The sequence below is a fragment of the Leptodactylus fuscus genome, chromosome 5, assembly GCF_031893055.1.
Source record: "Leptodactylus fuscus isolate aLepFus1 chromosome 5, aLepFus1.hap2, whole genome shotgun sequence".
In the NCBI taxonomy this organism is placed as follows: domain Eukaryota; kingdom Metazoa; phylum Chordata; class Amphibia; order Anura; family Leptodactylidae; genus Leptodactylus; species Leptodactylus fuscus.
The window spans coordinates 105,919,071-105,943,531 of NC_134269.1; the positions used below are offsets into that span (position 1 = coordinate 105,919,071).

The window sequence follows — 24,461 nt, forward strand, 5'->3', positions numbered from 1 at the left end:
ACACTAATGAGCCTTCTAAAGATTCTATTATATTGGCATCTGTCTAGTGTTCTATTTATTTTAATAAACCAAGTAACAGATGCTAAACTTGTGAAAGTCTGGAGAAATTTGGAAATTTTTCCTTTCACTCTATTAGGAGAAAAGAAAATGTATCTCAATAATGCTAGTGTGAACAGAGCCTAAAGGTGTTTGAATATGGACTGATAACTGGTAACTCCATTTACCTGTTGTGTACTCTCTATCATTGCCAGTGCCTCTGCCATCAACTTCTGATTAACCCCACATAGGTTGGCTACTTTATTTTCACACTTGTGATGCACATTCATTCCACATTCTTTATATAACAGAAGAAAAGAAACAATTATCATTTCTTGCATAAAACTACTCAGATACTGGCATAGAATAAAATCTATTGCTGTCTTACAACTTTCACCAATTTAAGTGATGTCAGAGACATATCTATAAAACATTGGAAGGCTCCTGATAAATGTTTCAATTACATTTTTTTATTAAATTGTCACAACTGTGAGATTTTCAATTATAAAACAGCTCAAGCTCAATGCCGGGCCTGCTCCGTAATACACGTGTTTCATTTGTGTAAGGTAAAATATGTCTTTAGAGATTGATAAATAGGTTGTATGCTTATAATGTAGTACATTTGTGTCTAAGGCGATGCTCACATATGGCGTAATTCACTTGCAAGTACAGTACAATAATGGGGTTTTACAAAACTATATTCAATTCATGTGTTGCAGAAAACATCTGTCTGGTTTTCAGGGTATGCTGCAGATTTTCAAACACAGTATGTGCCCTGTATTCCATTTTCCATAGTTTGCTGCAATATCTACGGGTGCTAAGCTTCCATCATGTCTAAATATTCTATTGAGCAGTTTCATTAATGTCTCAGGCCTGGTTCACATCTGCGTTTGGTATTCCATTTGTGGAGTCAGCTTGGGGACCCCCCGAATGAAATACCAAATGCGTTAAAAGCAGTTAGCAAAGAAAGCACACGGACCCCATAGACTATAATGGGGTTCTTGTGTTTTATGCGTGGTGTTTGGTTGAATAATGCAGAAAGAAAACTGCTGTTTGAAGTATCAAGGTTTATGGATGTTGATATGGTGAGCTGGATAACTATGTAAATGCTGTTTGAAGTACTCTTCTCTCCGCATGATTAATGCGGACACTGTGTGGAAAACACACGGACCCCATTATAGTGTATGGGGTCTGTGTGCTTTCTTTGCTAACCGCTTTTAATGTGATCGGTATTCCGTTTGGGGGATCCCCAAACAGACTTCTTGAACAGAATACCAAACACAGATGTGAACCAGGTCTCAGTTATTTTACAAATATGGATTTAGATTATTTTAAGTACTACAGTGCAGTGTTCCTTAAACTTTGAGGAGGGTCTCAATGGTGAGGTGTCTCCAGTAGTGGTGAGACAAAATGGGGAGATAGTTTCTCATGTTCTGAAGATGCCATTCTATGGTGGCACAAACCTGTGGTTGACCAACATATAGTAACTATATGCATTTATGCTTTTATTGTAATTTCATATGTTAGTTTAGAAGACAAGTTTAAGTCCAAGGGTTCCACAAAGCGGGCTGCAGCAAAAAAAGCGCTGCGGGAAGCACCACAGTGGCAATGCATTACGGTTTTTCCAAAAACACTTTTCACATATGCACACTTTCTGCTTCCATTATACCTATAGGCAAATTGCTGGTGTTTCTGTAGGTACAAATGTCATGCTGCGATTTCCATAACCACAACTGTTGTGGAAATCGGAGCATGTCTGCTATGCATATTTTTCCGAAGTGTGTGGTTGGGATTTGCTAGAATCCCATCCACTATGCAGGGACTGTAAAATTCTGTGTTTTTTTCTGTGGAATTTCCACCATGGCCAAACCCCAGTGTAAACACCATGTGGGGCCCCCAGACTAAAAATAACTAGATCTTTCATAAATATTTGGCATAAACTGGTAGTGAGGATTGGGCATCACCATGTTCTTTCAAGTACAATGTAAAAGCAAAACTGCTGAAATTACTAGGTAGGAGCCCTCCAGAGTTGTTTTTTTTGACGTACGTAATGTGGATGGTTGTACCAGCAGCATTATTTTTATAGAGACATTTTAATTCAGCACGTGCCCATCTTACAAGTGACTAGAATGCTTCATGTACACAACCAAGTTCTATTCTGTTCTATTACGGAAAGTCCTATTCAGGTCCTTTTAAACAGAATGGAAAGTATCAAAATGGAACCAAAAATTGGAAAACACTTGACATTAGTCATGTGTATGAAGCCAAAGCCAGTCCCTAAGGGTTCATTCACACAACAGGAATTAACCGGCACATGCTAGCCATTGTATTAACAGTCAGCGCACACTCCCAAGGACTTTAATGTTTTGTGAGAACTGTCCAAGAAAAAATAGAATACACTACTTCACAGGCCGATTCCATAGATCCCTCTGTAGAGTCTTGTCCAGGAGGGATCCAAGAAAACGGATTATCCTCAAGTGTACACTCAGCCATGAAATAAGTACTTTTACATGGCTGAGTGCATGGCATGGTCATGTGAATGTAGCCTAATGTTGAGGCGGTCTCTGCAATGAGCTGCTCTACAACCCTCCCAGCTTCTCTGAGTGACGACTGTAGCAGAGTGTAGGTTGGATAGCACAGCTGTGGAGAAGAAAGCACTTTAGGGACACCTTTAGGACACTTGCAGCAGTCGAAACATCTCTTTCCACGTAATGCTGATACTACAACAACCCAGATTGGTGTGTTTAAAAGGCTTTTCAGGGCAGACATTTGCTGGGTCAAAGCTGTTGACAGACTCCCTTTATGTTTAAGTAAGTAAATGTGCCTTCTAAATACACATAGTAAATAGACATTATTCATTATTTTAATTTAATGTAATTCCAGTGGATACATATTGAATAGAAATGATTCTCGATTTAAGAAGGTTAAACATTAAAATAAATCTTCTTGGTAAATGTATACACAGTAACAGGGAGAATATACTCTATCAGCCTTGAAGGAGCGGTAATTATTTCTAGAAATGCCAATAAAACTTTCAGAATAGCTGAAACCACAGGAGGTATTTCTCAGACAGTGTAAAACAGCTTTAGTGCTATACATAGATTCGCTACTCCTCTCTACTGATGTCAATAAGAAGACTCTTGGACTTACCCGCACACTTTAATCCTTGCTTTGCCAGGCCCCACAGAAGAGTCCCGCAGTGTTCACAAAAGGTTGGACTTTTATAATTGTACACTTTAAATCTGTGTGGCATGTCTATCTTAAATCTCTCTTTGTGGAGCTGTGAAAAAATGGGTCATTGGAATCAACTGAGTTGCAGATATGCAGTTCTAAAAAGACATGACAGACATTCTGTATCTTGGATATAATATTCTGGGAGTGCGGCATTCAGGGTCATTATTATTAGTGTACCAGATAGGCAGGTTTTGATATGTCATATACAGGATTATACAACCTTGTTACATTGTATGTGCATGACACATACAGTATACAGTATGTTCATACGTTTGTAGATATTGGACAAGTATTGATCTAAGAGGGTTATATTTCACAGCATTGAGAGATGACATTTTTTTTAAAAATAGCTAAAACTGTGTGCATCTTTTTTTTTTTTCTATTATTATTAATGATGGAGTTATACCTGTCCCTGCGTAACTCCTCTTGGAAATTGAAACATTTATGTTTTATAGCATCGTCAAAACATCATCATAGAAAGCAGGGTTAGACTACCAAGTCTGTCTTTCTTACATTTGCCATTCTGTATCTGAGCATTCTTGTTATACGAGCCAAAGGTTATGAAATGTAGATAAAAAGTACATCCCAGGGGGTATAGAGACAAAACTTCAAGCACTTTTAAAGTGGAGGAGAATTGAAGGTTGTATGAATCAAAAGTGCTGTGCAAGCAAAGAGGTATTGAAATGACTTATCACCGAGTAACATCTTTTATAATTTCTTTACCAGAGGAAAGAGGCTTGAAACCAATATCCCAGGTGGTACGAAGGAATACAAGTGAAGGAGAAATGCTGTCAGCAAATTATTATAATAAGCAACATATCTAAAGCTGAACCATTAACAAAATAATATCAAACACATCAATGGATAATAGCCATTGAAAACATCTACAGCTCCTTCAGAGGTTTTCCCCAGTTTTCAAAGATTAGTCCTGTGAAGTCTACAATGGAAATATCAGTACATATATAAAGGGATATGTCAGGAGACTGAAAACGATATTGGGAAACCTCAACGAGTGGTTCAAAGATGGACGCATATAGATATTAGACTTTACAGCTGCTACAGTGCTCTTAAAGAGACAGAGTCTGATCTTGGTTACATAGTAAAATGGTAACATGGTTAAATTCACGTCTGTTCTGTTCAGCACAATTTTGATCCAGTGGAAGGAAAAAACTACCATGAGGAAAAAAATTATTGGTCATCCTAGGGGGAAAATTCCTTCCCGACTTCAAATATGGTAATAAGAATAAATCTATTAGTCAAGTATCCATCTCCAATAATCTCTAATTTGTAGTATTTGTATATTCAAGTAAAAGCATAATGGCTTCTTAAGAACTCTTTTAGTGATAGTTTTGTAAGACAGAGTTCCACAGCGTCACTCTTCTTACAGTAAATAGTTCTATGCAGGTGTATACACCTTCTTTCCTCTAGATATAGGGAACTCCCTCTTGTCATTGTTACAATCCTGGGTGTGAATAGATTATGAAAGACTTAATTTTACTTGGTTGCAGCTGCTGCCTGGTTAGTCCTATTAGTCCTTTGTAACTGGATGGCAACAACTTTTTTTTAAAGGGGATTGAATCATAGAATGAAGACTTGGGTCAAGGTCATAAAAAGAGCATGAAATGTAAAACTAATACAGACCCATTTCTGGGTGGCTAAAACTTACCACCCTAACTTTTCTATGCTCTGCTGACCAATAAATACCACTACTTGTCAGATGTGTATTTTCTGTATAAAGTGTGCAATAATTAAAAGAATTACAAGTTACATACCACAGTTTCTTTGCTGTTGACTGCAGAGCCCGTGCACTTAGCGATGACTTTGTCTATACATTTCTTGTGAATAGCCGCATTGCACTCTAAATATGCAAAATATGAAAAAAATATTGTAGGTCTTTATTTACAAGTGTGCAATGCAAAAAACTTAAGTCTAAAATACTTACGTCTGCATTGGTATCCTTGTTTGTTTAGGCCCCTAATCAAATGTTAAAATATGGAGAGAAAAACAGCATTAGATTTTAATAGATAAATGAAGGTTATTAAATCTTGTTAAAGGGGGTTTCCAGCCCCAAATCAATTTTTAACACTGATGACCTATCTAAAGGATAGACCATTAGAAGGTGACCTGTGGGGGTCTGAGACCCTGACCCTGCACAGATCAGTTGCTAGTGGACTGACATTGCATGCAGCACCACTCGTATTCAAGTAATAGGAGTTTTACTGCACTTCCCTGGGACTATGACGGAGGGTTTATTGAGCTGTACCTATTACTTGAATAGGAGCAATGTTGTTTGAGCTGCCCATCCACTAGTAGCTTCTGGTTACGAAGGCTGCAGCTGAAGCTGAGGTGCAAGATCAGTTATGGGCCCCTTGTTTTCCCAAATACATCAGCAGAAAGCATATCTCTTATGTCACAATCAATCCATCAGTAATCATTAGCCATGATGTTCATTAGCTTAGACATTTACCTGCGTTCTAATAGACAGTAGAAATTGCTATTAAGGTAATAGGGCTCCCTGACCTACTGGGCCTCTGTGTCACCCACAGGCCTCGCTTCAATAGTATATATGTCCTGACTCTACAACCATATATACATACTATAAACTATCTAGAGCCAGCATATCCTTCTCAACATTTTTATCTTTATTTGTGTCACAAGAAACCAGAAACAAGCAAAGAAGAAACACACATTGAGGCACACTATTGATATGCATCGAATAGGACCATAGTAATATTTAAGTATTGTTCCTTTGTTGGAATATACAGGGTATATACTTATGGTGGCATCCCTTGAATATTCATAGCAAATTATTATTATGCATTTATTGATACTTCACTGCATAGAAATGTACTTACAGTATGTGTGTCCTCTGCTTCTAAGCATTTTTGATCTATCTATATTTCTAGATTTATTTTTTTATATAGCAATAATAAAGATTAAAAACTTTAAGACAAGGTCCATATAACTGATATCGCACGACCAAAGATCAGTGGGTCACTTTCTCAGTGATTGGAATTGTATTGCAACCCCAAGATTGTCACAACTGTTTTGCAATTTCAAGTAATGGATGGAGCACCATTGGGCTCACATGCAACTTTAATCAATGAGTGAAGGAGTTGCAAGAAGACTTGGCAATCTTTTGTCTTGCAAGCTCAGTCAAGGCTAAATGGAGGTGTAGCCCTAGCCTAAAGCATATCCTGGCTCTAAGCTTTTTGAAGGATATATTTACCCACACTGGTCATTAATGTGATGTAAAAGTGGATGATACACAATGTTTATTACAAGACAGGAAAGATAACGTTATATACCTGCACTCAGGGGTGTAACTACCGTGGTAGCAGCAGTAGCAGCTGCCACAGGGCCCGGGCCATTAGGGGGACCGGTGACAGCCGCTACCGCTGCGTTTTTTTTTTTTTTTTTTTAAATAGTCCGTTACGGGCCCCATTCACTTGCTGATCCTGGCTGGGCCGGGATCGGCAAGTGACACCGCGGGCCCCACAAACACTATCATTATACATATATCTTTGCAGACCCCCGAGTATAATGATCAGCGGACCGGGAGACGTAAGGAACATAACAAACAGTGTTACTTACCTCTCCACGATCCTGCCTCCGGCCTCCCTCATTCGTGTCTGACGTCTCTGACGTCACATGACCCGGGTCTGCTTCCCGGGTCATGTGACGTCCGACGTCATTAATGCAGGACAAGAGCGGCAGCCGACAGCCTAGGAGCCGGGCACAGGTAAGCAACTGTTTTTTTTTTAAATGTTTTTATTCCCCCGGGTCTCCGATTATTATACTCTGGGGTCTGAAAAGACCCCAGAGTATAATAATTGTTTATGGATGTCCACAGTGGGACATAATACTGTGTGCAGGGGTCACTATTGGGGTTAATACTGTGTGCAGGGGCCACTATTGGGGTTAATTCTGTGTTCAGGGGCCACTATTGGGGGTTAATACTGTGTGAAGGGGCCACTATTGGGATTAATACTGTGTGCAGGGGCCACTATTGGGGTTAATACTGTGTGCAGGGGCCACTATTGGGGTTAATACTGTGTGCAGGGGCCACTATTGGGGTTAATACTGTGTGCAGGGGCCACTACTGGGGTTAATACTGTGTGCAGGGGCCACTATTGGGATTAATACTGTGTGCAGGGGCCACTATTGGGGTTAATACTGTGTGCAGGGGCCACTATTGGGGTTAATACTGTGTACAGGGGCCACTATTGGGGTTAATACTGTGTGCAGGGGCCACTATTGGGGTTAATACTGTATGCAGGGGACACTATTGGGGTTAATACTGTGTGCAGGGGACACTAATGGACATAATAGAGTTCTGAAGAGGGGGTCGGTTGAGGTCTTCGGCGTCGGTTTGGGGGGGGCCCCATGTCAAAAGTTCACCACGGGGCCCCGCCATTCCTAGTTACACCACTGCCTGCACTGGTAAGATTTTTAGGATGGCATCAAAAGGTGCCATTATAGATTGCTTAATGGATTAGGATTAACTATGTAAGGCTATCATTTTTTTCATTTGTACAAGAATTACTTATACAATACTAATACTAACTATGCTAACCAGGACTATTAAAATGTTTAACTACTCATAAAACAGAGCACTGATAAAGATCACTCATGCAATCTTCTCACAATGTAGAAAAAGCCCCAAATCCTATGAGCTATTCTTTGTTTAAAACTAATAATAGATCTAAAAATTTGACGCACACACCAAATGATGACGCGTGTACTATAAATGTCTAAAGCCAAAAAAGCATTAAGCATTAAAATTACCATACAAATTCATGACAAACGGAGCAAAACGTTGGCTGTGGGAAGAAAGTAGCTATAAACTCATGACACTTGACGTTATGAACCTTGGCCTGTTTAATGGCTCCACGACGCTGATGTAAAGCAAATTGGCTTTCTGAATCTGAATCATAATGGGCTTTTGGATCTGTGGAAGGAAATCAAAATGAAATAAAATAATAAAATCAAAGTATAGAAATAATGTATTTATTGTTACGTTAACTTGACTGTCATTGTAACAGTGGAAATATAACAGCCTGTATATTTGCTACAATCTAACAATTTACTACCCTGGGTTGTTTTAGCCCTTTCTTCCCAGAGCAAAATTTCATGCTCAGAATACTTCCTTCTAATTCTCCTATGCATTGTGCTACCAGATATGTGTACTTTGCCTAAAATATGATGGGGATGAGAACATCACCATATTTGTTATGAACATCTAAATATACCAGAGAAAGATATATTTTATTTATGCAGATGGATTATGTTATTGAAGTTATTGTAGGATCTTTCTACAGTGAAGTGCCCTGGGTTATCAGAGGCAACTTTTCCCAAACGCAGGCTTGGACTGGCCAACAGGTAAATTTCCTCATTGGTCCTTAAGCTAGATGGGCCCCAGCTCCCCCGGCAGGTCACAGTATACTCATTGTGCTTTGTACAGATTCTCATTGTACAACATCTTCACCAGGCTATGTATCACTATAATATACTGGGTAGATTTGAGACACTACCCACTATACTTTCATATACTGCAGATATACCGGGCATTTGAGATGCATACTGACCCAACCAGTATCTTTCCTTCTTAGACCTTATCTTCACTGATCACACTACAGAGGCCCCAATAACCAATTATTTTGCTGCTGCCTGTGAACTGTTGCTGTGTGGGCACATATCTCTGAATCAAATAGCTATAAGGGCCCTGGTTCAAGCAAAGAGCCAGGCAACAGGTTACTGAAAGGACCCCAAGACCAAAACACAATACATCTTAGTAATTTGCGAATGAGTACATCAGGTAATGTTTGTATACAGCTGTATAGTAGGCTCCAAGAATGAAATTTACTGCTGGGCTCTAGACATCCCAGTTGGACACTACCTAAGCCCTTCACTTCTGCATCTGATATCTCCCACTCCTTCATCTGATACCCTTTACAGGAAACATCAATCAAGAGCGAAGAAAATTGGGTAGGGTTGATATTCATAATTCATTTTATAGCTTATTTCTAACAAGATTTTATAGAAATAATGTAAAGTGTGTCATTAATGTAAGATTTTATTATCTCTTTCACTTGAGTTATTGAAATAGGAAAATTTTGTTCTGTCCAAACAATTTTGTACGCACCAGATAAATTCTACAATTCTTATGTGCTATAAAATCCATGCTGTTGGCATTAGGGTAGATTTAGAGATACCTAGTTTTGAAGCAATGCTTGTAAAACACAATTGTACTTGCCTGATTGTTCCAGGAAATACCTTGCATTCATGATCATTCTACCCTGTGGTTTTAGTTCTATCTGCACAGTAAACAAAATATGCATTTGTATTATTGAACTTCAATATAATTTTTTTTTATATATATCTGCCAATAGATGAAAGAAAAAAAAGGAACAATAAATTGTGTATTTGCTGGTGGTATAACTTAGACTCCTTAGGGAAGAATAAACAATTACATATCGTTCTCTTAATTATAACATGATGATCAAAGAACTTTACAAATATTAATATCAGCCTTCAAAATAATTCTAATAAAATATAGCTGAAAGAGCAACCCTGGGGTTGAGCAATCGGGATCGGAAATGTTCGGATTGCGATCGAGTAAATTTCACGATTGGAATTCCAATCCCGATCTTTTCCGGCAGGATCGAGGTCGGAGGTTATTTCCCACAATGCTTGGCTACTGGCCAAGCATTGTGGGAAAAGCTATAGTTTCAGATGAGCGAGTATTATTCGAAACTCCAGTTTCGAATAGCACGCACCCATAGGCTGCGTCCATTCATTCCTATAGATTTACCGCAGCCTGCCACTCTTCTGCTTCGTCCCTGTTTTACCGTATACTAAACTCTGCTACATCTGAGATGTAGCAGAGTTGTATACTCAACTCTGCTACATCTGAGATGTAGCAGAGCTGAGTATACAGTAAAGCAGGGACGAAGCAGAAGAATAGATACTATCTATCTACTCAGGATATTCGCTCAACTTACCTGCACAGAAGTGCTGACGCTCCCCGTTCTTCTCGCTCCTCTTCTGTTAGAAATGCTGGGAGAAGGCGTGGCTTGTGACTTAGGAGAATGTGGGCGGGTACTGGGAAGGGAGACGTGAGTGATGCACTCACATCTCCCTGGCCACACTCTCTTAAGCCACATCAAGCCCCGTCTACTCCCATCAACTCTAACACTAGCCTACGGAGGTGGAGGCGCACACGCGTATGTCAATAAGAGAGGACATGAATGAGAAGAAAGGGGAGCGGCAGCAGCAGCGGATCTGTTGAGTTAAGTGGACACCAGGGGGGCTAAGAAGCTGGGGGATTTTTTTTAATCACTACACAGCGTGGAGTCGGAAAATTGAAACAATTTTTGGGCTCCTTGCTGTGTAGTGAATAGGATCGTTTAAAATCCGATCTTCGATTATTAAAAAGATCCCATTGACTTGCATTGGGATCGGAATTGGGATCGGGATCGGGTTCGAGTGGAAAATGATCGGAAATCCGATTTTAAAAACGATCCTGAAATTTCAAGATTGGTTCAACCCTAAGCAGCCCATGAAAAATATTTATCATTTAAGCCACTATTAATCCATTAAAACTCCTCCCTCTACAATAGGACTTGGGCCCCCCGTCTAATGATAGGGTCCTAGCAGTTAGATCTCAACCTGTCTACTGAATATGTGACAAATGTTTTTTTTTTCATGAGTAAACCACTTTTTTCTGCACTTTAGTATTTTGGGCTCAATTGAGATATATTCATATTTATATATTATTTTTATATTTATTAATATATATATATATATATATATATATATATATATATATATATACTGTATTATACTTATATTTTTTTTTACATTTACTTAATTGATTAAACTCTGTCAACTATTCTCCCACTGTCTACACCTACAAAAAATATTTTTGGAAGAGACTATCTATCTATCTATCTATCTATCTATCTATCTATCTATCTATCGATCAATCTTTCTGTCTATCTCCTTGTCTCATATCTATTCTCCCAATAAAAGAAATACTAGCAGAAGGAAATTAATCTCACCCATATCTCCATCTTGCCACTATTTTTTTTGCATCGTTCAGCCAGAGAATATAGTTCAATGGTGGTCTCTGATACCACTCCCGTGGATCGTCCTTCCACAATTATATGCATCACTCTTCCTTTGTTAATGTGAGCATCAAATGTACTTTCCCAAGGTGGGTACATAGTTGGTTTCTTCTGTACATAGATCTTTCCATTTTCTGCAATGAAAATAAATGGTACAGTACAGTTACACAGAGCAGATAGTACTGAAAAAGGTTATAAGAAGCAGTAAAATTAGCCTCAGGCCCAGTTCACATCTGCGTTTGGGATTCCTTTCCGGGAGTCCACTTGGTGACCCCCCAAACAGAAAACTATACACATAGAAAAGTGGTTACAGGGGAAAACAGGTGGACCCCATAAATTATAATGGGTTTTCTTTCGGTTTCCTTTTTCTCTGCATGTTTTGTGCGGAAACCAAACAGAAACCACACGGACCGCATTATTTATGGCTCACTGTGCAGCCAAATTGACTATCTATCTATCTATCTATCTATCTATCTATCTATCTATCTATCATCTCTCTATCATCTATCTATCTATCTATCTATCTATCTATCTATCTATCATCAATCTATCTATCATCTATCTATCTATCTATCTATCTATCTATCTATCTATCTATCCTTATTTACCCTCAATGGAGCCAGTTAGTCTGAAACTGAAATCTCCTAGTGGAAAAGTTATGACTTTGGTGTACTTGATAGGTGATAAGACAGACAGAAAACAGCAGGTGTTTGTAAGACGTGCCATTAAAATCCTCATGTACAGCAATGTTTACATGCTGAGACAATTACTGTTTTTAGTCTCACGGTAAATTTAAAATGGTTCCCTTTCTGAACAGATTCAGGGTCCAAATACTTTTTTCTTGGTTTCCAAGTATATACAAATGCTACCTAAACGCAAATTATTTCATATCTATAGGTAATAATGGTAAATAAAAAACCTCAGCAGATTTATTATGCTTTGTAGGCCAGTTTTGGCCAGTTTTGGCCATGTGGTGTAAATAATGGGGGAAATCTACGCCAACTAGGAGCTAGCATACATTTCTCCTGAGGCATACACTCCGGCACTTACACCCCATCATATATTAGGCACACGCTCTGCTGGCTCCAGGGCTATGAAGACTGGAGTGTGTAATGCCGAGGACAGCATCTGCAACGAGTTTGAAAGTTCACTCCATTTTTTTGCGTTGGTTCCTCTTATTCCAGTTTCTTCCCAAAACCTAAAGACATACTGATAGGAAATATAGGCTGTGCGCCCTACTTGGGACAGTGTTCACCCTATCTCTGTAAAGAGCAGCAGAATATGATGACGCTATGTAATTAAGCAGAATGAACCAATAAATAAATAAATAATAATGCCCAACCAACATCTTTCTATGGGTCCAATACATCAAAAATAAAAATGAACTTTGGAATATGTATTCATGAACAATTTTCTATTGTCTAAAGCTCCACTCCAGATCTATACATATTTGTGAAAATAACCAATCATTGGGGCAAATTTACTAAAACTGGTGTTTAGTATGCCAGTCTTTATAAACAGGAGGGACCGAGAGATTTCTGAAGAGGCTGCAGCCTTGTAAATTTTCATTCTCATACCAGGAAACTGGCATGTGTTTTAGAAAATCAGCTGGGCCGAGACACAATATCCCTGCCCCACAATAACCATAATGGGGTAGGTGACGCATTATCTATCTATCTATCTATCTATCTATCTATCTATCTATCTATCTATCTATCATTCATTCAATAAATCAATCTTTATTTCTTTATTTTAAACAGTAAATAATAGAAACATAGATATCTATAGTATGACCACAATTGTAAGAACTAGAGATGAGCGAGTAGTACTCGATCGAGTAAGTATTCGATCGAAGACTACGGTATTCGAAATACTTGTACTCGATCGAGTACTACTAGCTGTTCGAAGTTAAGATTCGATGCAGAACCAGCATTGATTGGCAGAATACTATACATTGCCAATCAACGCTGGTTCTTCTCTTACCTTTAGAAGTCTTCTCTGTGCAACGTCCCCACGTCCTCTTCCGGCTCTGAATTCACTCTGCCAGGCATCAGGCCTGGGCAGACCCGACTGCGCATGTCCGCTTGTAGTGCGGGCATGCGCAGTCGGCTCTGGCCAGGCCCGATGCCTGACAGAGTGAATTCAAGGCCGGAAGAGGACGCGGGGACGCTGCGCAGGGAGTAGAATCCAGCCCGACCCTCACTCATGGACTTGGTAAGTAGAATTTGATTGAATGTTGCGTACCCCTGAAACGAGCATTTCTCCCACATAGACTATAATGGGGTTCGAAACCCGTTCGAACAGTCGAACAGTGTGCGGCTGTTTGAATCGGATTTCAAACCCTGGACATTTTAGTGTTCACTCATCTCTAGTAAGAACCCATATAAAAAATGTAACATATTTGTGCCACAGGTATACTGTACATGGAAAAGTTACTAAAAACTATGTTCCCAATTTTTTTTCAATTAAAAAGTAATGGAGCAATTGTATCATAAAGTGCAAATAAAAATACAGCACAAAAAACACAATCTCAAGTGCTATATCAAATGAATACAATAACTTTGTGACTTGGAATATTTCATCAAAAAATGCCCATAAATTCCCACAAAAAAATGCATTATTATGTAAAAACACTTTGTATAAAATAGCAGAAGTACTGTTAAAAGAATGAGGATACTCTTTGAAAAAATTTGATCTTATATGTACACATTTCACCTACTTTTACTGAGCAGTACTAACATGATATTTTTGAGGTCAGTGGTCTCTGTCTAGTGTAGCAACAGGAATACCTCATATCAGGGAGGAACCTCATGCCCGCTTTGAATGCTTACATATGTGCAGAGATCATACAGGCAGGAAACATAAGTAATGGTTTGTGGATAGACAAGACTGTATTTGGCAGCCAGATAGGAGGCTGCACACTCAAGAAAGCCCTGCTCCATCTTCAGCAGATTGCAAAGAACTTCTAAAATGGGCAATGATGGAGACTATAATTAAGTCCATGAACAACTATAGGGTATTGGAAAGCAGATGCATTTATCCCTCTGAAAATCTATGCTACACATTTTCTGCTTTGTACGTTGTTTTTTTCCAATGTTCTGCTCTATCATAGGAGTGGAACAATGAAACAGATGTGTAGTATTAGACCAATGACACCTGACAAACCCAGTATTGGGGTGCTATTGCAGGACCGCAATAGCACAGCATGCAGCACTAAGGGTGCATTTGCACAGAGGAAAATGGTGCTGAATTTGGTGTGGAATTTCAGTGCTGAATTCAGCATCATTTTCCTCAGTGTGAATGCACCCTAAGGTGTATTTTGGCCCTGATTTTGACGCGGGAAGCCATGTCAGAATAGGACCAAAATGCGCCTGCCGTGATTGTCGCAGCTTCCTGCTCTGGAGTAGGCCCAAATGAATGGGCCTAGAGCGGAGGGTGCTGCCGCGATGCGGACGCTGCGGCTGAATCAGCCGCGGAATCTGTCTGAAGAAAGAGCAGCTTGCTTCTTTTTTCCGCTAGCGGGAACAAACCGCTAGCGGAAAAAAGAACGCTAGCAGTCTGCATAGACCTCTATTGTGAGGGGGTGGATTTTGAGGAGGATTCAGCGCCAAAATCCACCCCCTTTTGCCCTGTGTGAACGAGCCCTAACTTATCCATCATTTCTGGTAAAGTCTGCAATGTAGGCTGCTAATTTATCATCCAATGCAGATGTGAACAGAGCAATAGTTGTATCTCAGGTACCAAAAAAGCTTTTGTATAGTGCACAGACACACAAAGTTCTGGATTAAGTAAGGACAATCCCCTATTTTAGCTATAATGGATTCAGAGAAAAACCTGTCTATTTTTATCGAAGATTTTATTACCTTCTATCTCTCTATTATTGACTTAAGATCCATAGTAGCTAGATAGATAGACAAGGACAATCTATAGTAAACAATAGAAAACTGTATTATTACTTCTGAGTGGCTGGTCGCTCCCCTACACAGCTTGCATGCAGAGGGCGAAGAGGAGGAGGAGGGGTAAAATTTTCATTTCATAGTTCTTACATCACACCAGGAAGAGAAATATAGAGAAACCAGCAGTGAACAGGAAAAGGACTACGGTAGTAATATTCAGAGCTGGTATAACATTCACAGTGCACTATATCTAATGCACTCATAAAGCTGCCTATATGATTTCCTGCTGTATTGGTTGATATGCTTTAAGTAAAATGCACGTTTGAAGATGAAGACACTGCAGTAAATGGTAGTTTATGGCATGTGGAGTAAATAGGGCAATTTTGAGGCAGTAGAGGACCTGTCGTATATGATTGTGATCGTTCAATGCAGTACCGAGATAATATTTTTACATGTTTTTTTTTGTAATGTTGCTATGGATATTTCTTTACTATTTAAAGCAAAGCAAATCTATTCTAGTGCAAATGTTATTTACTTTTTTACATTCTCTTTTTATCTAGATCATGCAGAGCAAGTGGCATAAAAGAATACTTCCAATTAATGGTAAAATAATTAGAATATTGCAAATTGTTTAATAATATTTAATGTGCAGTGTAATTCTAGCACTGAGAACTAGGAGTTCGGATGAGGCTCCACGTTGTGGAAACACAGCTTTTTTGTTGTAGATTTTGCTGCAGTTTTTTTGAGACAAAGCCATTCCTTTAGCAGCCTCTCCTAGGTCTGCTAAAAAAAAAAACCGCAGCAAAATCTGTGGCAAATCTGAAGCTGCGTTTCCGCAACATGGGGCGTCAGCCTTAGGCCGGGGCCCCATGGACCGGAAACGCCGTTATTTGCCTCTGGCGGAAATGCTGAGGGAAAAATCGCGGTGTTTTACAGTACTTGCAAAGTGGATGTCGCAGACACGCTGCGATTTCCAAAACCGTTGCGGTTTTCAAAATTGAATCATGTCAATTATATCTACGGAAACGCCAGCGGCTTTCCCATAGATATATTTGTAACAGACAGTCCACAGAGGAAAACTCAGTGAACTTTCTGTTCAAAGCGCTGTGGGAAGAACCGCAATGCGTTCAACGCCGCGGTTGTTCCGGCAGCACTTTAGCGTGGTGGTTCTGGCCCGTGGGCCCTTAGCCTCAAGAGATATTCATAAAAAGCAAAATACTCCTATCTTGCTATTACTGATTGACAGCTTTCTTCCTATGCTTTAAATAGGGAGAATGCAGTCAATCAATGATGGATGATCTAGAGCTGATGAATACACTGGATTTTCAGAAAAACTACTTACATGCTTAGAGAAAGCAGCATAAGGTTGCCTTCACACAAATGTTTTGTACTGTATTTTAGGGTGTATTTTGCAGCATATTTTGTGGTGCTTTTCATTATAATAATTTTTATCTGCATAAATGCAAATGTCCTGGAAATACTACTCATTCAATCCCAAACCAAAATAACAAAATGCATTCAATTTCAATTGTTTCTGAACACTTCTCAACTGCTCTGTGTTGCATGGAGTCCTCTGGCACCTCTGAACAAGTATTCCAACCTATTCAACCTCTTCCAATTCCTTTCATCTCTAAACTCTTGGAACGCCTGGTCTATTCTCGTCTAATCCGCTATCTCTCTGCTAACTCTCTGCTTGACCCCTTACAATCTGGTTTCCGTGCTCTGCACTCTACTGAAACGGCTCTCACAAAAGTCTCCAATGATCTCCTAATGGCTAAATCCAATGGTGACTTCTCTCTTCTTATTCTACTGGACCTCTCTGCAGCCTTTGACACTGTTGACCATCATCTCCTCCTCACTATGCTCAGTTGGCCTCAATGACACTGCGCTCTCCTGGTTCTCCTCTTATCTCTCAGACCGCACTTTCAGTATATCATTTGCGGGCTCTGTTTCCTCCCCGCTTTCCCTTGCTGTTGGGGTTCCTCAGGGCTCGGTCCTAGGCCCCCTGCTCTTTTCTCTCTACACAGCCCCCATTGGACAAACAATCGCCAGATTTGGTTTCAGGTACCATCTTTATGCTGATGACACCCAATTATACACATCTTCCCAGGACATCACCCCTGCACTCATACAGAACACCAGCAACTGTCTCTCTGCTGTCTCAAATATCATGTCCTCACTCTATCTGAAACTAAATCTCTCCAAGACTGAGCTACTACTGTTTCCACCATCTAATAGATCTGTCCCTGATATATCCATTGCAGTCTCAGGCCTTACTATAACTCCTAGGCAGCAGGCCCGCTGCCTCGGGGTCATGTTTGATGCAGACCTTTCCTTCACCCCCCATATTGAATCACTCGCACGTTCATGTCACCTCCACCTCAAAAACATCTCCAGAATATGCCCTTTCCTTACCAGAGATACACTAAAGACACTTATTGTCTCTCTGATTCATTCTCGCCTTGACTACTGTAACTCCTTACTAATCGATCTTCCCCTCACTAAACTCTCCCCTCTACAATCTATTCTGAATGCAGCGGTCAGGCTCATCTATCAGTATAGACGCTACAGCGATGCCTCTAGTCTGTGCCAGTCACTACATTGGCTGCCTATTCATTATAGAATAAAATATAAAGTTATCCCTCTGTCAGTTCGTGTTTTCCTCCCCTTCCTTCTCATCAGCTCTCCTCCCTGACCCCCCGTCCTTCCTTCCCCTCAACCTCCACTTCTACCCCCACACTCCCCTCCGTCACCTCCTCGTTACCTTTCCATTCCCACTCTTCCCCTCCTCGCCCCCCACCCCTTTTCCTTCCCCTTCTTTTATTATTTTCTGAACCCCCTCCCCCCCACTTTCCCTCCCCCCCCTTGCATCAAGTATGTCGGCTCCCGACTACGCGACTCTTACACCTCTTACAACGCCAAAGGTTTAAACTCTCCACAGAAGAGACACCATGTTCTCCTCCTACTTCGAAAGCTTAAATCCTCTGTTGTCTTTTTACAAGAGACCCATTTTAAAGCAGACAATTTGCCTAAATTCCCGTCTAAGGACTATAACCAATGCTTTCATTCACCTCACCCGCTAAGTAAAACATGTGGCGTCTCCATACTCATTCATAAAAACACCCCCTTTCAACTTCGTCAATTGTACTCAGACCTGGATGGCAGAGCTCTTTTCATAAAAGGCACGATAGCCTCCACTGTCTTTACCTTCGCGTCGGTTTATGCGCCTAACAAACGCCAAGTACCATGGCTCTTAAACACCCTTTCTACTCTCGCCTCCTTTAAGGAGGGATTCCTGGTCCTAGGGGGAGATTTCAACCTCTCGCTTAACCCCCTCCTGGACTCCACATCCAAATCCACTCCTATCTCTCAACGACTCCTAGGCAGCTTGGCCCGAGCTCTCAATGATCTTCACCTACTGGATGCCTGGCGTGCCTCTCATCCGTCTGATAGAGATTACACGTTCTTCTCTCACCCACAAAACTCGTACCACCGCCTAGATTATATCTTCATCCCCTCGGATTTACTTCCTACCCTTCTCAACACGTCTATCGGCACGATCTCGATTTCAGATCACGCCCCTGTCTCCGCTACACTGGAACTCAAAACCCTCCCCAAACCTCAATGGACTTGGACACTAAATGAGTCCCTACTGGAAGACGCTGACCTTGTCACAGACCTTGAAGCTTCTTTGTCCGAATATTTTGAACTAAATGCACAACCTGACATTTCCCCTGCTATAGTATGGGAAGCACATAAGGCCTTCATTCGTGGCCACCTTATCAGACACGCTTCGATACGCAAGAAGGAAAAGCAGAAAAGGTTAGACGGACTTCTCATCTGCATTGCTCAGCTGGAAAGATCTCACAAACGATCCCTAGCCATACAGTCCTTACCCTCCCTTACTGCCTTACGTGAGGAACTTAAAGACCTCCTCAACGCCAGAAAGGCCAAACACCATCTACACTTATGATCCCTTTTATATGCACATGGGGACAGAGGAAACAAACTTATGTCAGCCCTCATCAAGAAAGCGAAATCGAAATCTTTCATCTCCTCTGTTAAATCGCGCACTGGAGCTCTAGTTACCTCCACTCAGGATATTGCCACAGCGTTTGTCCAGTTTTATACCGATCTGTATAACTTAAAAAACTCCCCCACCGACTGCCCTGAGACGGATAGAGCACGCCTCACCACTGAATTTCTGAACTCACTTAACCTCCCTACCCTGTCCCCCACTGACACAACAGCCCTGCTAGCCCCTATTACGGCCAGTGAACTAAACTCAGTCATACATAGCTTTCCCCTAGGTAAAAGCCCTGGCCCGGACGGCTTCCCTCTTCAGTATTATAAAAAATTTCTTAATATTCTCTCACCGCATTTTGTCAGATTGTGTAACGCACTCCTTCTGGGAGGGTCCCTCCCAACCCAATCCCAGGAGGCTTATATAACCCTCATCCCAAAAGAAGGCAAAGATCCAACCCAATGTGGGAGCTACCGCCCGATATCTTTACTTAACGTAGACCTTAAAATCTGGGCCAAGCTACTCGCCCTTCGCATTAGGCCCCTTCTCCCACACTTGATCCATGACGAGCAGGCCGGATTTGTTCGTGGCAGGGAAGGCAGGAATAATACAGCGATTCTTCTACCATTGATACAACGGGCAACCACCCTCAAAGAACCCTTGATACTGCTAGGAGTGGACGCGGAAAAAGCGTTCGATAGGGTGGATTGGGATTTCATGCGCTCAACGCTACTCAAGTTTGGCTTCCCACCACCCTTTATAGCTGCCATATTTAGGCTCTACGCCCATACCCACGCACGAATACGAATCAATGGCACCCTATCTAGCCCATTCACTATCTCTAACGGTACACGCCAGGGATGCCCCCTCTCTCCCTCCCTTTTCATTTTAGTTTTGGAAACGCTCCTGCAAGCCGTTCGCCAGTCTGATCTTGTGCAGGGAGTCTCCATCAAAGGTCGCACCTTTAAGGCAACAGCATTTGCGGACGACGTACTTTTCATTATATCCAACCCCCTTACTGGCCTTCAAGCCATTACGAACATCCTCACTGCATATGGTACTATTTCCAAATACAAAGCCAATTTATCAAAATCTGAGATCTTGCCTGTCTATTTACCACCATCTCTCAAGGCCACCTTACAGACTTCAACCCCCTATCAATGGACTGACACATCCCTTAAGTACCTTGGAATTTACCTGGCCCCAAACCTGGCAGACCTTTACAACTTAAACTTTGCGCCGTTGCTCCGAAATCTCCGAAAAGACCTTGACACGTACTCCTCCCTCCCACTTTCATGGTTTGGTCGCAAAAACCTCATCCAGACTTACCTAGTCCCTAAAATCCTATATAAATTGAATATGCTTCCCATTTTCCTCCCTAAGATATTTTATGTTAAACTTCGGCAGCTCTTCTCCCGGTTTATCTGGAGAAATAAACCCCCGAGGCTCTCATGGGCTTTACTGGTTAAACCAAAAGCTGAAGGTGGTATAGGCCTACCAGACATCTCACGCTACTATGCTGCCGCTCAATTGCGATGGTGGTCGACCCTTACCTCTCCTATTCGACCCACAACATATGAAAGAGATGCTCGTACGCTGTCAATGCTTTGGCTCCCACCCCCGCGCATATCAACCTCATTCTCCTCCTCGCTCCTACTCCGTGGTGCTCTAGAAATCTGGAGATCCTTGGCGCCCTCCCTTGCGCCGTCCCCATCTCCGCTACTTCCAGTTGGACTCTTACCTTGCCTTCAGCTGTATCCCTCGTCAATAGACGATGATCCCTGGCGATCTTTGATGCATGTCAGACTATTGGATATTGCCTCTCCAGACGGCCTACTGTCTTGGGAGAAATGCGTTCCACTGCTCCCGTCTAGAAAGCTCTCCTTTCTACACCTTCGAACTCTTAAGTTCCACATAGACAAGTTCAATGCCTCATCCCCTTTACGTACCTCCCTCACTCTCTTTGAAAAGACACGTTTCCAAAACAGGACTCCTGAGGAAGACCTCTACCTTCCTGCATAAACACATTCACCCTTCCAAATCTTCCAAGCCGGCATTCATCTCGAGCTGGGAAATGGAGCTTCACCTGACTCTTACTGAGGAGGAAATTAAATCTGTGTTACGCCAATCCCATGGCCCCTCACCATGCATTAGAATCCAAGAATTGCACTATAAACTCCTCACCCGCTGGTACTGCACCCCCGACTGGCTCTACAACAAACGCCTCTCCGACACTGACAAATGCTGGCGTTGCGACTCCGCTCAGGGCACATACCTCCACCTGTGGTGGACCTGCCCGGTAATTAGAGACTTCTGGGAGACGATACAACTACATATCAGACGCATTACGGGATCCAAACTGACCATCTCCCCTGAAATTATTTTTCTCTCTCTCCCATCCACCTCTTTTCAGCCGCAAACTCACATTCTAGCCTCACACCTTCTCACAGCGGCAAAGACGCTTATACCTAGATATTGGCTTCAACCTTCCTCTCCACCAATTTCACTCTGGTGGGAAAAAATACATGAAATCACCCGCTTTGAGGAGTTATTAAGCAAATCCCGAAGGAGGCACGATGCTTTCCAAAAAATCTGGAGACCATTCCTGGAGTATTCGAGGTGCTAGTACTTCTACCCCCCCTCCCCCCTATCCCCCCTACTTTCCTTCGCTTTCTTGTCTTGTGACACTTCTCAATTTCTCCCCTCTGTCGCCCTTCCTCCACTAGCTGCTTCTTACTTGATATTGCTTGATATCCTTATGTCGAATCTTCTCGCCCCCATGTCTTCACCTACGTTACCCTCAGCCGCACTACCCCCCCCTCCTCACTTACTGATTCTTCCCCCCCCCTTTTTATTGCCTCTCTTGCGCCCCTTGTCTTACCCCCCCTCCTTTTGTGTCTCACCCCTCCACAACCACCCCCCCATACCCCCCCGCTCCTTATCCCAACCCTGCCACTGGACTCAGGGAGAGGACGAGAGAGGGAGATAGGGACAATTAACGTGCTCCTATGTCTCACATCTCGCATCTTACAATCATTAGAGATTGCGAGACCCTACCTCCCCTTCCTAGTTCATCTCTTCCATATCCCTTACACACTCTGATTCCGATCAGCTATCCATCTAGCCCATCAGATGAATCTATTTCTAACCTGATTAGTTTTCATTCTTACAATTGTATGCTGTTTATACATTCTTTTTGCCTGTTCATTGCTAACATTGTTATGTAAGATTTCTGCTATTTTTCTCTGTAAAATGTAAAAAACTGTTCAATAAAGTTTACTTGAATTAAAAAAAAAAAAAAGTTATCACACTCATCCACAAAGCTCTCCATAATGCCGCACCTCCATATATTTCCTCCCTCATCTCTGTCTACCGCCCAACCCGTGCTCTCCGCTCACTCAATGACCTAACACTTACATCCCCTGTTATCAGAACCTCCCACACTCGTATACAAGACTTCTCCCGAGCTGCACCACTTCTCTGGAATGCTCTACCTCAGACAATCAGATTAACTCCCAATTTCTACAGTTTCAAACGCAAACTAAAGATGCATCTTTTCAGACAGGCCTATCACAATGTCTAATGTAAACCCTTAACCCTCCTCTGTCCCCGCTCCCACACTTCTCCACATGATATGATGTCATCTAAGGATAACGTTATCTGTCCAAGCTCTATCCACGTGTTACAGGACACGACTGTCGACTGCTCATAAAGTCTTATGTTTATGCAATGACAGTCACCTCTATTACAAAAGTGTCTGACCTCTGCATAAGCAATGCCGCCCCTGCTACCTCTTGTGTCACCCCCTCTACCTTATAGATTGTAAGCTCTTGCGAGCAGGGCCCTCAGTCTCATTGTGTGAAATGATTTTCTTTGTAATGTATCTTTCTGTCTGGATTTGAACCCTACAAATTGTACAGCGCTGCGGAATATGTTGGCGCTATATAAATAAAATTTATTGTTATATTATTATTCCAGTCCAGGAAGATTGAGATGTATATTTAAAGGAACATTATAATAATAATAATAATACATTTTATTTATATAGCGCCAACATATTCCGCAGCACTGTACAATTTATAAGGTTCAGATACAGACATACATAACAAAGAACGTCATTTCACACAATGGGACTGAGGGCCCTGCTCAAAAGAGCTTACAATCTGTGAGGTAGAGGGGGTGACACAAGAGGTAGCAGGGGCGGCATTGCTTATACAGTGTTCAGACAATTTTGTGCATTAGGAATTGTGATAGGCTTGTCTGAAAAGATGCGTCTTTAGTTTGCGTTTGAAACTGTAGAAGAAACATTATCCTATTTAAACAATACTGAAGATTCCCTCATCATCCTTGAAGGTTGGGCTTGGCAACAGGGATTCAAGCTATTGGGTACAGACAAAGAAAGCCTACACCCCACACCGTGAAGGATGCTGATGTACAGTCAGTGAGACAGTTTTTGGGAAAAACCGATCCAGATTCAAGGTATGTGGACTTTGTGTGCTGAGTGTTGAATCATAATGTATTATATTTGGTAATAGAGATGAGCGAACACTGTTCGGAACAGCCGATCCAAACAGCACGCTCCCATAGAAATGAATGGAAGCACCTGTGATGCCGGCCGGCCGCTGGCAAAGTCAGCGTCACAGGTGCTTCCATTCATTTCTATGGGAGCGTGCTGTTCGGATTGGCTGATCCGAACAGTGTTCGCTCATCTCTATAGATGGTATCACCAGAGAGCAGGGACAGCCATGAGGCTGCAACATTTACTAATAGATTTTTGGCACCCCTAGAGGAGAATATGGCATATAATGCCTTTATACACATTCACTTAATTTTGTTACTTGATAAAAATAAACTATTAACACTTCTATTTTTGGAACTATTCTCACTTTGCAGCATTTTTTTTACACTTGCCCGAAATGTTTGCACAGTGCAATATATATATATATATATATATATATATATATATATATATATATATATATATATCTGGGATTCATAACTGTTACTTAATAAACATGGCCACTTATAGATCACTTACAGTCATACTCCATCATGTTTTTTAAATATATTGTAAGGAACTATTGCATAAGTCGACATCTTTTATTAAAACTTTCTTGCCTGTCCAGGAGAATAAGCATAAGG

At 41.3% G+C, this 24,461-nt stretch overlaps 1 protein-coding gene across 2 annotated transcripts in view; it reads right to left on the reverse strand.

Moving 5' to 3' along the window:
* PRKCQ (protein kinase C theta) overlaps positions 1-24,461 on the reverse strand; it is a 98,001-nt gene that overhangs the window by 41,216 nt on the left and 32,324 nt on the right. For both annotated transcript variants that reach the window (XM_075273947.1, XM_075273948.1), the window contains 7 exons: positions 11,334-11,533; positions 9,527-9,587; positions 8,059-8,221; positions 5,213-5,244; positions 5,043-5,128; positions 3,187-3,316; positions 225-334 (listed from right to left, as the gene is read on the reverse strand). In XM_075273947.1, the coding sequence (XP_075130048.1) occupies positions 225-334; positions 3,187-3,316; positions 5,043-5,128; positions 5,213-5,244; positions 8,059-8,221; positions 9,527-9,587; positions 11,334-11,533 (782 nt within the window). The remainder of the gene's footprint in view (positions 1-224; positions 335-3,186; positions 3,317-5,042; positions 5,129-5,212; positions 5,245-8,058; positions 8,222-9,526; positions 9,588-11,333; positions 11,534-24,461) is intronic.